The sequence below is a fragment of the Eucalyptus grandis genome, chromosome 3, assembly GCF_016545825.1.
Source record: "Eucalyptus grandis isolate ANBG69807.140 chromosome 3, ASM1654582v1, whole genome shotgun sequence".
Classification (NCBI taxonomy): Eukaryota; Viridiplantae; Streptophyta; class Magnoliopsida; order Myrtales; family Myrtaceae; genus Eucalyptus; species Eucalyptus grandis.
This window is the reverse complement of record NC_052614.1, coordinates 53,778,101-53,791,853: the sequence shown is the minus strand read 5'-3', so window position 1 is coordinate 53,791,853 and position 13,753 is coordinate 53,778,101. Positions and strand designations below refer to the sequence as shown.

At 41.6% G+C, this 13,753-nt stretch overlaps 2 protein-coding genes and 1 non-coding gene across 3 annotated transcripts; 2 read left to right on the top strand and 1 right to left on the bottom strand.

Moving 5' to 3' along the window:
• On the bottom strand, positions 1-82 carry TRNAS-CGA. The gene has a single exon. It is a non-coding gene; the product is annotated as a tRNA-Ser (tRNA).
• A 761-nt stretch (positions 83-843) lies between these two features.
• LOC104437766 (ER membrane protein complex subunit 1) lies at positions 844-8,912 on the top strand. Its single transcript, XM_010050792.3, has 12 exons — positions 844-1,050; positions 1,735-1,862; positions 2,069-2,131; positions 3,231-3,352; positions 3,830-3,945; positions 4,034-4,841; positions 5,565-6,293; positions 6,796-7,017; positions 7,094-7,189; positions 7,274-7,468; positions 7,612-7,725; positions 8,433-8,912. Exons 1-12 carry the CDS (start codon positions 950-952, stop codon positions 8,691-8,693), a joined length of 2,955 nt encoding a protein of 984 aa, XP_010049094.2. The 5' UTR covers positions 844-949; the 3' UTR covers positions 8,694-8,912.
• Positions 8,913-9,573: 661 nt separating this feature from the next.
• On the top strand, positions 9,574-11,747 carry LOC108958417. The gene is given in 6 exon segments (XM_039309787.1): positions 9,574-9,686; positions 10,495-10,613; positions 10,736-10,912; positions 10,915-11,085; positions 11,088-11,165; positions 11,168-11,747. Coding segments are annotated over 6 exon segments (1,095 nt in total). The 3' UTR covers positions 11,605-11,747.
• Positions 11,748-13,753: the final 2,006 nt, after the last annotated feature.

Genomic DNA, 13,753 nt, shown 5'->3' with positions numbered 1-13,753 from the left:
CGTCGACAGCAGGATTCGAACCTGCGCAGGCAAAGCCCAACAGATTTCGAGTCTGTCTCCTTAACCACTCGGACATATCGACGCTTTGATGAGACAAGCTCCAATTTATTTTATATAAATATATTTTTCCAAATTGGTCCCCCCCTACCATGTTACCTATGATTCGATAATACTAGTTCGGTGAAATCAAGGCGATGCCATCTGCCTAATTAAATATCCTTTGAATTTTCAAATAAAAAATCTATAATAAACAATTTGATTTGAATTTTGAAAAAATTCAAAAAAACATATACTTTAATTTAGAAAAAACCAATTTTCAAATTAATTTTTTTAAAATGACTAAATATTAATATTTAGATTAGCTAAAATATTCTTAATGTTTGGATGTTTTACACTTAAGTACGATTTTAATATCCATTCTTAATGTTCAAGCTTGGATTTCTCGACACTCAAACTTGGATCTATAAAAGATTATGGGCAACGAGTCCCATTCTCTCTTCATCCTCTCCCTCTTTTGAGGTTAGATTCGGGATGCCGGCCGCACTCGAGTGAGGGATGGACTTTTCAACACAATTTTAAACTCACATTGTTTTCCAAAATATCGAAACATACATCAATCACCATATAATTTATTTCGTTTAAGTTTTCGTCCCCGCCCGGCTTTCGTGGAGTTGCGTTTTCTTGACGGCATCCCACGTCGTTTAAAGTACACAGGGCTTTGTTCAAAAAAAAAAAAAAGAAAAAGTGATATTCAGTCAAAATCCAAGGCCCCGTTTATAATTTCAATTTTCACCGTGTCAGCTGTACTTTTCCGTCCAACTCTCTTAACTGAAACCTCAGTGCGCTTCGCTTCGGCTTCTCAGATCCGTCCCTTCGTCACAGAAAAAGAGAGAGAAAGAGAGAGAGAGAGAGAGGGAGAGAGCTCGAGCGAGGTCGCCTCAGCGCAGCCATGGCGGCGATCGGGACCCGCGTCCTCTCCGTCCTGCTCTTCCTGTCGTTATCGAATCTCGCCTCCTCGCTCTACGAAGATCAGGTCGGCCTCATGGATTGGTAAGGAATCTGCGGATTTCGATTCCTCCGAATCGCCGCCGCCGCCTCGTCTCGTCTCGCGCTAGCTCGTTGACTTCCGCGCCTGCTTGAAATCGCCGGCGATTCTTCCGCCCCGTGCCGTCGCGGTTCTTAGACTCCGCTGCTCGAATTTCCGCGGCGTAGGGGGGTGCTTAGAATCGGTTCTGTGAATTAGGTCGGGTTTGGGATGGTGTCGAGGTCGGTTCTGATCGGTTTGCCTAACATGTGAAGTCCACACCGAACATGCGTTTGGCTGGAATTTGCAATTTGCCTATCGCAGGCCGTTTTCGCATTGTCTACCCGTGGAAACGTTGCGATGCTAACTTTTACGGGCAGTTTTGATCAAAGTTTTAGCGTATTTAAGGTTTAGAGGGAGGTATGCTTTGAGTTGAGCTCTTTGTTTGATGAATTTTATGTGCAAGACACTATTTTTTTAGTTAAAACTAGCTGAAGATGTGGCTTTTGATTGATAACGCGATGTGTGAAGTTGAGAGTGGTGGTTGGTGATGTTTTCAGCGTGGAGTAGGTGATGCGAAAGCGGATGCAAGTTCGTAGTTTTATCTTACCTTTGTTAGTGGTTTGCGGTCTAACTATGCAGTTTGCCATACATGATTAGCGCCTGGCTTATTGGTTTGATTTAATTTACTTGCGAATTGATAACCTTAGGCATCAAAAGTACATTGGGAAAGTGAAGCACGCGGTTTTTCACACTCAGAAGGCTGGTCGAAAGCGCGTGGTGGTGTCCACGGAGCAGAATGTCATAGCATCGCTTGATCTCCGCCATGGTGATATATGTGAGTACTCCTCATCATGGACAAAATCCAAAATCATTTATTCATGGGGAGGGGCTATCTGTAATTTGACACGGTTTGTAATTTCTATTGACAAAAGAAGAGCAACTGATGTTCAATAAGAATTCTAGTTCTGACACTCTTACTCTGGTCTACTACTTAGATTTTATTTTGTGCAACTCATGTCTCTTGCACATGTTTGCTTGCAGATTGGAGACATGTTCTCGGTGCTGATGATGCCATTGATGGAATTGATATTGCTCTTGGAAAATGTACAAATGGCTATGTCTTTTACCCTTTATGTCGTTTTTTCATCATGTTCTCTAACCTTCATTCTAGACAAGTCAATTCCTATATCTGCTTGTGGTATTTTTATTTGAGCTAGCTGACTTTCTCCTTGTTTCGGGTTTTCTGATTTTTCTACATGTAGCTCGTATGCTTTTTTTGTCATGTGTCGCAGTTTAGCATGCACATCTGGTAATATGAATTCGTTGTTCTGTAAGTTAAGATTTGTCTTTGTCATTGTTTCATTTCTTTTTAATGAAGAAAGCAATTTATTCAAAGAGAACAAGAGCAGGAGGACCCATTTCAATCAGAAATCTTGCACCATGAAGTATCAACAACTTAATTTGTATACTTTAACATTCGCGTTATGTGGAGTGGGTATAATTGTTTTCCTCCTCCTTTTCAGGGTACTAGCTTTTTGTCAATTATCAATTATGTTATTCTGGTCTAGTAGAAACATATAACTGTCCATGAAATTATTTAAAATTAAGAGTATGTCCTTCTCTATCAAATTCATGAGTGAAGAAATTAGTTATTTATCCAAGCCGTTGCAGCAGAAGAGCTGTACATCTGGTGATTTGAAAGATCTTGGCGGTTGAATAAGCCTGTTTCTGCTGTGGAGCTTATTTTCAGGAGCCAACAACAACAGCTATTTTTCTAATCACTTAAGTTGACTGATGCCATAGAAGTTTATAATTCTTTGCTGCTTGTAGTTTTCCATGGTAAGTCCACCGTGTCATAGGATACTCTGGTTAGCAGGGTCATTGATTCCATTGCTAGATAGAAATAGTTCTACCGTAGTGTGGCTAGAACTTGAAAAAAAAATTCTGGACTTCAAGGGCGGAATCCTGTTTCTTGTTTGACAGAGTAGCCTTCTTCAAATATGATAATGGCATGCAAAAGTTACTTATCTAATCATTTTGACAGCTGTATTGCTATTGATACAAATGTATCTCTTCATTTCAGTTTTTCGTTCTTGTTGTCCATAGCTCGTGTTCAACCATTTGCCATTACAGGGTAATGCCTGCTGGCTTCACTTTATGGTAGTGTGTACTTACAATAGTTCTCTCTTTTTCTCTATGGCAGATGTCATTACCCTATCGTCAGGTGGAAGTATTCTGAGAGCTTGGAATCTTCCTGATGGACAATTAGTTTGGGAGTCCATTTTGAAGGGCTCAAACCCCTCAAAGATAATGTTAATCGTGCCGGTATGTGACTATCATCTTAACACTTCAGAATTTCCATTAACTTCTTCAATTGCTATTTCATTTTCTGTTTGAATCAAAGATGTACCTGCCTTTGCAGTTAAGCTGTTCATACTTACAATTTAGTTATCGGTATGCTATGTTCAATACGGTACTATGGGCTTTTCAGCCATTATCATTATGAAAGAAGATGCTAAAAAAAAACAGAAAGTCTATGTGTCTGTTATCTAGCATACCCTTTCAAAGAAGGTTATGGTGCCACATATTAACCCTGTTGCTGTCTATCTATCTTCCAAATAGTCATATTGATAACATTGTAATGTGAATGCCTTTACACTTGGCTGAAATAGAGAGTGCCATACTAGTAACAATAAATTTATAATAATAATATTAATGTTAATATATCCAGCATCACTGCTTTCATCTTATGCTGTTCCGATGCTTTTTTGTTCATTACTGATATAGAGCCCTTTTATGCAGACGAGTTTCAGAGTTGATAGGGAAAATTTAATTTTTGCTTTTGCCGGAGGGTGTCTCCATGCTGTTTCTAGCATTGATGGTGAAATTATTTGGAGAAAGGATTTTGCTGCTAAAAGGTTCAGGTTATTGGACTTTTCTGTATGTTCTTTTCACTGAATTGAACAAATGGATGATCTTTTTTTCTTTCTCTGTTCCTCTTTACAGCTTAGAGGTTCAGCAGGTTATCCAGGCTCCTGCAGAGGAGACTGTACGTGTTCTGGGATATGTCGAATCTTCCCAGTTTCATGCATATGAAATCAATCCCAGAAAGGGAGACGAGATCAAGCATGTAAATGTTGATTTTCCTGGTGGCCTTTCTGCGGATACCGTGCTAGTTTCAGATGATGTTCTTGTGGCGTTGGATGCCACTAGATCAGTTTTACTAACGATACTCTTCCAAGATGGAGAAATCAACTTCCGAAAGACACAGATCTTGAGTTTAGTTGATGATTCTCATGGGGTGGTAGAGATATTACCTTGTAAGCTTGCTGATATGTTTGCTCTGAAAACAAATAAGTTCCTAGTCCTTGCCAAAGTGATGGATGGAGGTGTAGTGGAGTTGGTTGAAAAAATTAAGGAAGCAGCAGCTCTCAGTGATGCTGTTTCATTATCAGAGAGCCAACAGGCTATTGCACTCGCTCGACATGAAAATCAGAAGCTCCACATTATCATAAAACCTGTTCATGACTGGAATATAGATTTGCTGAAGGAGACCATTAAGATCGACAACCAGAGAGGTCTGGTCCATAAGGTCTTCATAAACAACTATGTTAGGACAGACAGGTCTTATGGGTTTAGGGCCTTAATTGTCATGGAAGATCATTCATTATTATTGATCCAACAGGGTGAGATAGTTTGGTGTAGGGAGGATGGCCTTGCATCAGTGATAGATGTAACAACCTCTGAGCTACCTGTGGAGAAAGATGGCGTCTCAGTATCAAAAGTGGAACAGAGTCTCTTCGAATGGCTTAAGGTATGTATATTATGCCAAAGATGAAATGTTTGCCCCATTGTTAGATGCATCAAACTCATTTGCAAATTTGTGTCGGAAAAATCGAATCCCAATATCACCCTAATTGTAGATTCTCTTTATAGAAAGGGGGTTTTGATGGAGGAACCAAGGATCGGCCCAATGGTCATCCTTCCTTACCTAAACCATCGTGGGTTCTATTCCTACCTTATGGCATTCCTCCTTCGCTTGCTTGTTTATCAAAAAGGCGAAAAAATGGAAAGGGGAAAAAGACACAAATAATCCTTGAACTTTGGCCTAATGCGCAATATGGTTCTCGAACTTTAAATTCGTTTAATGCGATTCCTGTAGTTTTGGTATATATGCAACTTAGTCCCTGAATTATGTGAAAACGTTCAATAGTGCCCTTGAGCTTGAATTAATGGAAGGACAACATTGAACATCTTCACTTAGTTTGGGGACTAAGTTAAACATGTATCAAATATGTAGACCACATTGAGCCAATTAAGAGTTCAGAGGCTACATTGCACATTCGGCTAAAGTTCAGGGACCAAATTAAACAAATTAAACATTCAGGGACCATATTACACATTGGGTCAAAGTTAAGAGACCATTTGATGCATTATCTCAAAAGAAAGAAAAGGTAGCTGGCTTTCAAATTATCTTGAGAACATACTTTTTGTGAATTCTCTCTCTAATGGTCTTCGTTTCTCCCAAAACCCAAAGGGGCACATTCTGAAGCTCAAGGGGACTTTGATGCTTGCAAGCCCTGAGGATGTAGCAGCAATACAAAACATGAGGTTGAAAAGCTCTGAGAAGAGCAAAATGACCAGAGACCACAATGGTTTCCGCAAGTTGCTCATAGTGCTTACTGGGTCTGGCAAAGTCTTCGCATTGCACACAGGAGATGGAAGAATTGTTTGGTCTCTCTTGGTACAATCACTACGTAAATCTGAAAAGTGTGATTATCCAACTGGGCTCCGTATTTATCCATGGCAGGTTCCTCATCATCATGCGATGGATGAGAATCCATCCGTTCTCGTTGTTGGTCGGTGTGGACCAAGTGATGATGCACCAGGCCTTCTCTCTTTCATTGATGCCTACAAGGGCGAGGAGCTCGATTCTTTGGTTCCTATACATTCTATAGTGCAAGTTATTCCTCTGCCATTTACAGATTCAACAGAACAGCGTCTTCATTTACTTGTAGATGCTAACCAGCGAGCCCACCTGTACCCTAGATCTCCAAAGGCTTTAACTATCTTCCGTTCTGAAATCTCGAATATATACTGGTATTCAGTTGAAGCTGATAATGGCATCATCAGGGGGCACGTATCTAAGGGTTCTTGTAGTCATGATGAGGATGAATACTGTTTTGATCCCAAAGACTTATGGTCAGTTGTACTCCCTGCAGAATCAGAAAAGATTGTCGCAAGTGAGACGCATAAAATAAACGAGGTATGACAGCTTTAATTACTCATAATTGAGAATTAGCAAGAATATTGGTGTGGATATCTTACCCCATTTATTGGAGTTGTGGGAACTGATATATGTGGCTGGCTCAAGAAAATGTGTTTAAGCTTAGCTGGTTGAATTATTTTTCACATTCTGTTAAGATGACTCTGGTGTTAATATCATTCGTGGAGGCATTGGCACTCTGTGTTTTTCTATGCCTTGTATCCCTGCCAATACTTGATTTACAAGTAATCTTTGATCAAAAACATAAACAAAAACTAGGCGTTATTCCAGGAAGGGGGGCTGTCATGCATACATGTTTGCAGAAACAGAAATGCAAACATACACATTGTATATCCCACTGTTGGACCTGGTCATTTCCTAACCATCTTTTTCCGTAGCCTTCCTTATTGCTCATTTTCTTTTTAATTTCTCTGTCTCTTGTTGAGGGTGGTTCTCTGCTGCTGCCTGTTTATCATTTGACTTCTTTACATGGGTTATCTAGGTGGTTCACACTCAGGCAAAGGCGATAGCTGACCAAGATGTGATGTACAAGTATATATCAAAAAATCTACTGTTTCTGGCAACAACTGCACCAAAAGGTAGTGGTGAAATTGGCTCAGCTACCCCCGAGGAGTCATGGCTGGTAGTATATCTTATTGATACCATTACTGGTCGTATATTGCACCGCATGACTCATCAAGGCTCACAAGCTCCAGTCCATGCTGTAAGCTTTCTGTCATTTTTTTAAGTCGGTTCCATCATTAAAAAATATGGCTCCTTACGTATGTTTTTTGTTCCAGGTTTTTAGTGAGAACTGGGTTGTCTACCACTATTTCAATCTTAGAGCACACAGATATGAAATGTCAGTTGTTGAGATTTATGATCAGTCTCGGGCGGTAATTTCTTGAACATGTTCTGTGCAAATATTTTAATGTTCCTAATGCGAACTTAACTTTATATTTTACTGATATATGCTACAGGATAACAAAGATGTTTTGAAGCTAGTTGTGGGGAAACATAATCTTACTTCACCTGTATCTTTGTATTCTCGGCCAGAGGTTACAGCAAAATCACAGTCGTACTTTTTTACTCACTCAGTGAAAGCTATAACTGTGACATCAACTGCCAAAGGCATTACTTCGAAGCAGCTTCTAATCGGTACAATTGGCGATCAGGTGGGCTAAAAGAGTTCCTGAAAAACTTTTTTTCTTTCTTTCTTTTTTTCTTTTCACACACTAAAAGGTCTTCACACATGTACACATCTGAAGGTGAATATGCTAATATGGCTTTGTATCAAATGCTTGTTGTACCTGTTCAGGTATTGGCTTTGGATAAGCGATATCTAGATCCTCGCCGTACTGTTAATCCTACACAAGCTGAGAAAGAAGAAGGAATGATACCCCTCACGGATTCTCTGCCAATTATTCCTCAGGTGCTGTGTGTTAGCTGTTATTGTCTTGAACTATAGCTGATTATTTCTGATGCGTGAATGAGCAAACTTTCTTCTTGTGTATGTATAGCATTAATTATGAGCATAACCATTAGCATAAGTAGAGAATAATACGTCTGGAGGTTGAATATCTCATCTTATTTGTTGAGAAGAATGCACTTTCACATAATTAACAGCAAATATTAAATAGTCATATAGTGTACAGCGATCTTCAGCTTGTGGTAAAGTACGGTACTAGATACATGCTACTCAAAGTGATGATCTTGAATTTCACACAGGGCAACCGGGCTGAGTGATGAAGCTCAGGGAAAGTTTAAATCAATTTTTTGTTTGATGAACAGAAGACAACATCAAATAGTTTGTGTAGCTATGTTCTTATGTACTGACAGACTAACATCTAAATCATTTTGGCTTTCTTCTTTGCTTATTTCCATGCATGTTATTTGGTGTCAATTTTGAGCTTCTTCGCATAGGGTATAATTCTCGAGAGAGGTCAACATGGCAGAGAGGAATGGGAGGGTTACAACTTAGATATTGACAGCATTCTAGGCACTGGAAGTATTAGTATCCTCATTGTTGTTTAGTAAATACTTGATGCTAAGTTGTGGTCCTTCGAACCCTTATATATCTTCCCTCGCTCTTACACAATTTCTGTGAGCCTGAGGACTAACTGAGTACTCTTTCTGCAGTCTTATGTGACACATGCCCTTAAAGTTGAAGGTCTTCGAGGCATAGTAACAGTTCCTGCAAAGCTGGAGTCAACGACCCTTGTCTTTACATACGGCGTTGATCTCTTTTTCACCCGGCTTGCACCATCAAGGACCTATGATTCACTCACTGAGGACTTCAGCTATGCTTTACTTCTCATTACAATAGCCGCACTCATTGTGGCGATCTTCGTAACATGGATCTGGTCCGAGAGGAAAGATTTGCAAGAGAAATGGAGGTGAGGGGAGTCTCCATCTTATTTATTCTCTCCTTTCACTTGTACTAGGGATTTTCCAATTTCTTCCCCGATCTCATTAGGAGACTCTGCTGCTAATTTGTAATTTACATTTATCAGTTTTGTAGCATGGTCTTAGTGAATTTTTCCCTATTGGCCGAAAATAGATATAAATTGTGAATTTCCACTACGATCAGTTTGAGTACTTTGCTACTTGATTCAGTAAGTTTTTTTCCCTTGCCAAAATCATCTGATTGGACGGACATACTAGTGTCACCGACACGAAATTTACGTTAGACAGTTGTACCAGAGCTTTTTTCCTTTTGGGGCGCAGCCGCAATGATCACGCCATCCTATTTCATCTCAGACCATAGTCATCTCGTGTGGATGGAGTAAAGAGCACTGTTGAAATCGAAACCTAAAGATGGAATCCTGAATTTGCAGATGATATCAGTCGGTAAGGCGATTGGTAATTGGAACGGTATCCAAATGTTTGCTAACGCGTCCCTTCGATTCGGAACTCTCCGGTGCACATTATTTGTTACTGAATTGTGGTGAGGGGGGTTCATTTGAAGAAAACTGGTGACGGTGGGAAAGGGTAATCGGTTGGTTTTCCGAGAGAGAGAGAGAGGTGCGAGCTAATGGCATATAAAACTTGGCCGAGTTTATCAAAGGCAAGTCTCCAAATTGCATCTTTTTCTTGAAAGAACATTATGTTTTCTTTTTTTTCTTTTTTTGAACGAGGAAAGAACATGATGTTTTCTTACGCAACATCGACCCGGTCAGGAGCGCGATACCTCGTCATGTGACCGTGGAGCTGGGCTTACTGTTTCTTCCTCTGTGCCCTTTTCAACAATTCTTTTTTTTTTTTTTTTTGGTACGAATGAATGAACTCTGCTAACGTAGCTGGAGCTGCTGCCAAAAACACCAAAAACGTACGTGCACGGTCGTCTTTTTCGCGGGTGTTCCAGCGTGCAGAGAGTCCACCAGCGTGCAGAGAGTAGACTAGTGGGGACCTCCTCTTCTGACCCTTTGACTCTCTTCAGCCTAACTCGACCCTGTATACGCTCCTCCCTCTCTCTCTTCCCGCTCATGTTCTTTTCTTCTACAGTCCTTTCGTTTAGATATTTTTGGGATAATCACGTAAATAATATCTAAATTTTGATCCAAAATATAATGCACTCTCTCTGAATTTTTATTTTATTTAATATAATTTATGAATAGTGACTCATTTTTAAATTTTTAATCTATTTAATTTTTGAAACCTGAATTTTTTTTTATGTATGTTCAATTTAATCATGAACTATATAAAAACGTTTAATATTATTTTGAGATGTTAATAAACGTTTAATCTATTCAATGTGATACTTGAACTTGTAATATATATTTAATTTAATCTATGAATTATATGAAACTACCGAATGTTATTCTTATGTTAATTTATACTCAAGAATAATATTGAATATTTTCATATAATTTTTAAATTAAAATTAAATATATACCAACAGGCCAATTATGTTAAATAAATTCAAAGATTATATTAAATAAATTTAATATCCAAAGATTATATCACAAGTCAAATCAAAATTCAAGTATAATTTACGTCGTTTACGGTTTCTATTTCTTGGAACGGCAACGGTCTCTCTCTCTATGAAGTCTTGCTAGCCAATGCTCCCTCTCCCTCTAATTGGAGAACTCTCACTTCCTTCCTCACTCTCCCCCTCTACCGACATCAACTCTCTCTCTCTCTCTCTATCTCTCTCTCCAACTTCTTCATTCTGTCGGAATTTCATGTTCAGCCACTAAAGAACAGAGCAAGAGCATGAAGACTCACCCCAGAAGCTCAAAACCCAACCCTCCCCCCGCCCCATCTTCTCTTGCTCCTTCTTCCGCCACTGCACCCAAACCTCCCTCAGCCCCACCGCCCCCACCCCTCCCCCTCCCTCTCTCCCCTTCCGACCCCCTCCTCCTCCCCCTCCTCCCCCTCCCCCTCCTCCGCCCCCTCCTCCTTCCCCTCCTCCCCCTCCTCCTCCGCCTCCTCCTCCGCCACCCCCACCACCCACCCTCCCAAGAAAGCCGAGACCTCCTCCTCTTCCTCCTCCTCCTCCACTTCCCAGAGCTTCACCCTCTGGAAGTTCCCACTGAATTCACCCATCCACCACCACCACCACCCCGCCCCCTCCGCCCCCTCTCCGCCGCCGCCGCCGCCTCCGCCCCCGTTTCGCCCGCCGTCCTCCAGGACCTCTTCCACTCGGCCGAGCTCCGGCTGACCACCGGCTCTGGCCCGGACCAGCTCTCCGCCCTCCAGCTCCTGGAGCGCTCCCTGGTGCCGAACCCGCCGCTCGAGCCCGCCTGCCCGCCCGGGCTCATGCGCGCCGTCGTGAGCTGCATGCAGGCCCACGTGGGCCCAAGTCGGCCACCAAGATCCTCTTCGCCCTCTGCCTGGCGGAGGGCAACCGCCGCGTGGCGGTGGAGGCCGGGCCGCCGCGGCGGTCGTGGAGTCCCTGATGGAGATGGAGGTGACCGCCGCGGAGAGGGCGCTGGCGGCGCTGGAGCTGATGTGCACGGTCGCCGAGGGGGCGGCGGAGGTGCGGGCCCACGCCCTGGCGGTCCCCGTGATGGTGGAGATGATGGGGAGGATGGAGGGCCGCGGGCGGGAGCACGCGATCGGCGTGCTCGCCGTGATATTCTGCGCCGGCGCCGGCGTCGGCGCAGGCGCAGGCGGGGGAGAAGGGGAGGCGGCGGGGGTGGCGCCGCCGGAGGAGGTGGCGCGCGCGGTGATGCTGGCGCTGCAGGGGGACTGCAGCGCCCGGGGGAGGAGGAAGGGGGCCCAGCTGCTGAAGGCGCTCCAGGAGACCGTCGGATACGACTCGGGCGGGAGGATGAACGGCTGCGATCTGGCCGCCGTGGGAGTCTAGGCGGGGAGGAAATATAATGCGAGCTGCTATTGCTAAGTGCTAAAGTGGTAATGTAGCGTAGCGTAGGAAATGTAGCAAAAGCCTTTTTTCCCTCTTTTTATCAATAGAAACGGTTCGAATTACAGCCGTCTTGCGTAGAAATTTGTCATTTCGTATAATGATTCGTATACTAAGAAAGGGTGGTTATTTCTAACGTATGATGGTTAAAATGAAAATATAAATAAGGAGGGAAATGCATCCAACATTACCCATTTCCCACTTTATACCTCAAATTTTTTCGAGTTTGAAATTGAGTCCGCCACGATACGTGAATTGACGACAGGTAGCGTGACGTTACGACATCGAAGATTGTCGCGTGCACACGTGGTTTCTGTACCGACCGCTGGATATGCTGTACGGGGAGGGCCATGTTGCGGCAGACCAGTCAATCGATGGGAAGGAACGAGCCTTGCCCTGCGAGTTTGGGTGTCAGATTCACATGGAGTGGTGGGGGTCCAAGAGTCATGTCATGTCTTTTGGTCAAAGAAATTTTTACTTTTGATTCCCAGCATTTTTGCCATCGAGGTTTTATATATTATGATGGATAAAATTTGCATTTCGAGAGCTATGTATTTTGAATATTTTTTTGTTGGTTCAACACTAACTGCAAATCGACTTTTGATATACATAAAAAAGATAAAAACTTATGGAGTAGAATAGTTGACGAGAATCGCATGATACCCGCCTTCTGTTACTTGAATCTGATAATCCCCCTGCTTATAATTACTCAATGGTAAGACTTCGAAAGAAGAAACACATCATGGCGGTCTCTATAAATGAAATGTCGTGCGTTTTCAGGTGCTCGGCTATTGAAAGTCATGGTGAGATTTTACATTCTCACTTTTGGACTGGTGTTGTGGCATGTTTGATTTGAACCCCAACTATGCAGTTGATTCGAAATTTGGATGGTATATGGAGTGAAAAAACAAAGGAATCAGCATTGGGTGGCAAAATTGACAATTTTTTTGTCATAAAATTGACATTTAAATATTGCTATATTCGATTGGGAAGCAAGGAAAAGATTAAAACAAATTGGGCTTGTTGGACTTTCAGACTTTCAGGTTAAAGCAACAAATTCTTTTTCTTCCACTTTGTTAATTTCTTTAGTGAACCCAAAGTTCCCAGGAAACCCATGTTTGGTGCAAGATAAATTAATAATGTATATTGACAAACAATAGACAAATTGGTGACTCAAAAGTATCAGAACAACTCACATCTTATCTCCTAAACTCTAAATTCTAAAATAAGGGTGCATTTTTCCCACGCTCCAATCAGTCAAACCAGTTTCCGAAAAGACTCAAACGGCACCTTCTTTCTTCATTAACTAGTTTCCTAGAATTTGTGAAAGATGAGCAGAGCTGGTGAATTGTAAAGAATTTGCAAAGTGTATTATACTTTTTAATGATACTAGGTACTCCAATTATTTAATTCGATTAATGACTGAAAATGTACACAAATTAACCTCTCCACATGTATCAAGTAGACCGACGCGGTGACAAACATGACCTCATGGCAATTCTCAGTGGGTGACATTGTGATTTTACATGAGAATCTACACATATATATAATTAAATTAATTCTAATTAATTCTAATTGTCTTCTCACCCCATATATAAGGGGCTTGTACGCTTCATATGGGTGTAGGTATTATTACATTTTCGTCTATTTCACCAAAAATCTCCAACTTACACAATTATTTGGGCATTAAATTATCTTTGGGATTTGCTCAAAAACCAAGAGCTGGGAGTTAGATGGGTGGATGTTGTGACTAAGTAGAGAGGACAGAAGACAATGAATTCCTGCTGGTGGATAAGGTGGAGCATTAAAGGTATTGCCATTCATTATTTTCCTATTGAAGTAGGCCATCTTTCTTACATAAATAAGCTCTCTGGGTCCACGCCCATTATATATTAGGTTAGCTTAGTGATCTTCGGGTAACATGTGAGCCCAAAATATATGTCAACTAAAGAAAAGTCAAAACCTCAGCTGTCATGGCTCCAGAAAGAGCAAGATTTCTTGTATAAAACCTAATCCCCACACTTATTACGGGGAAATTGTAGAAAATGTCTTGAGCTTATTGTGTCATGACTAATTTAATTTTAAACATTTA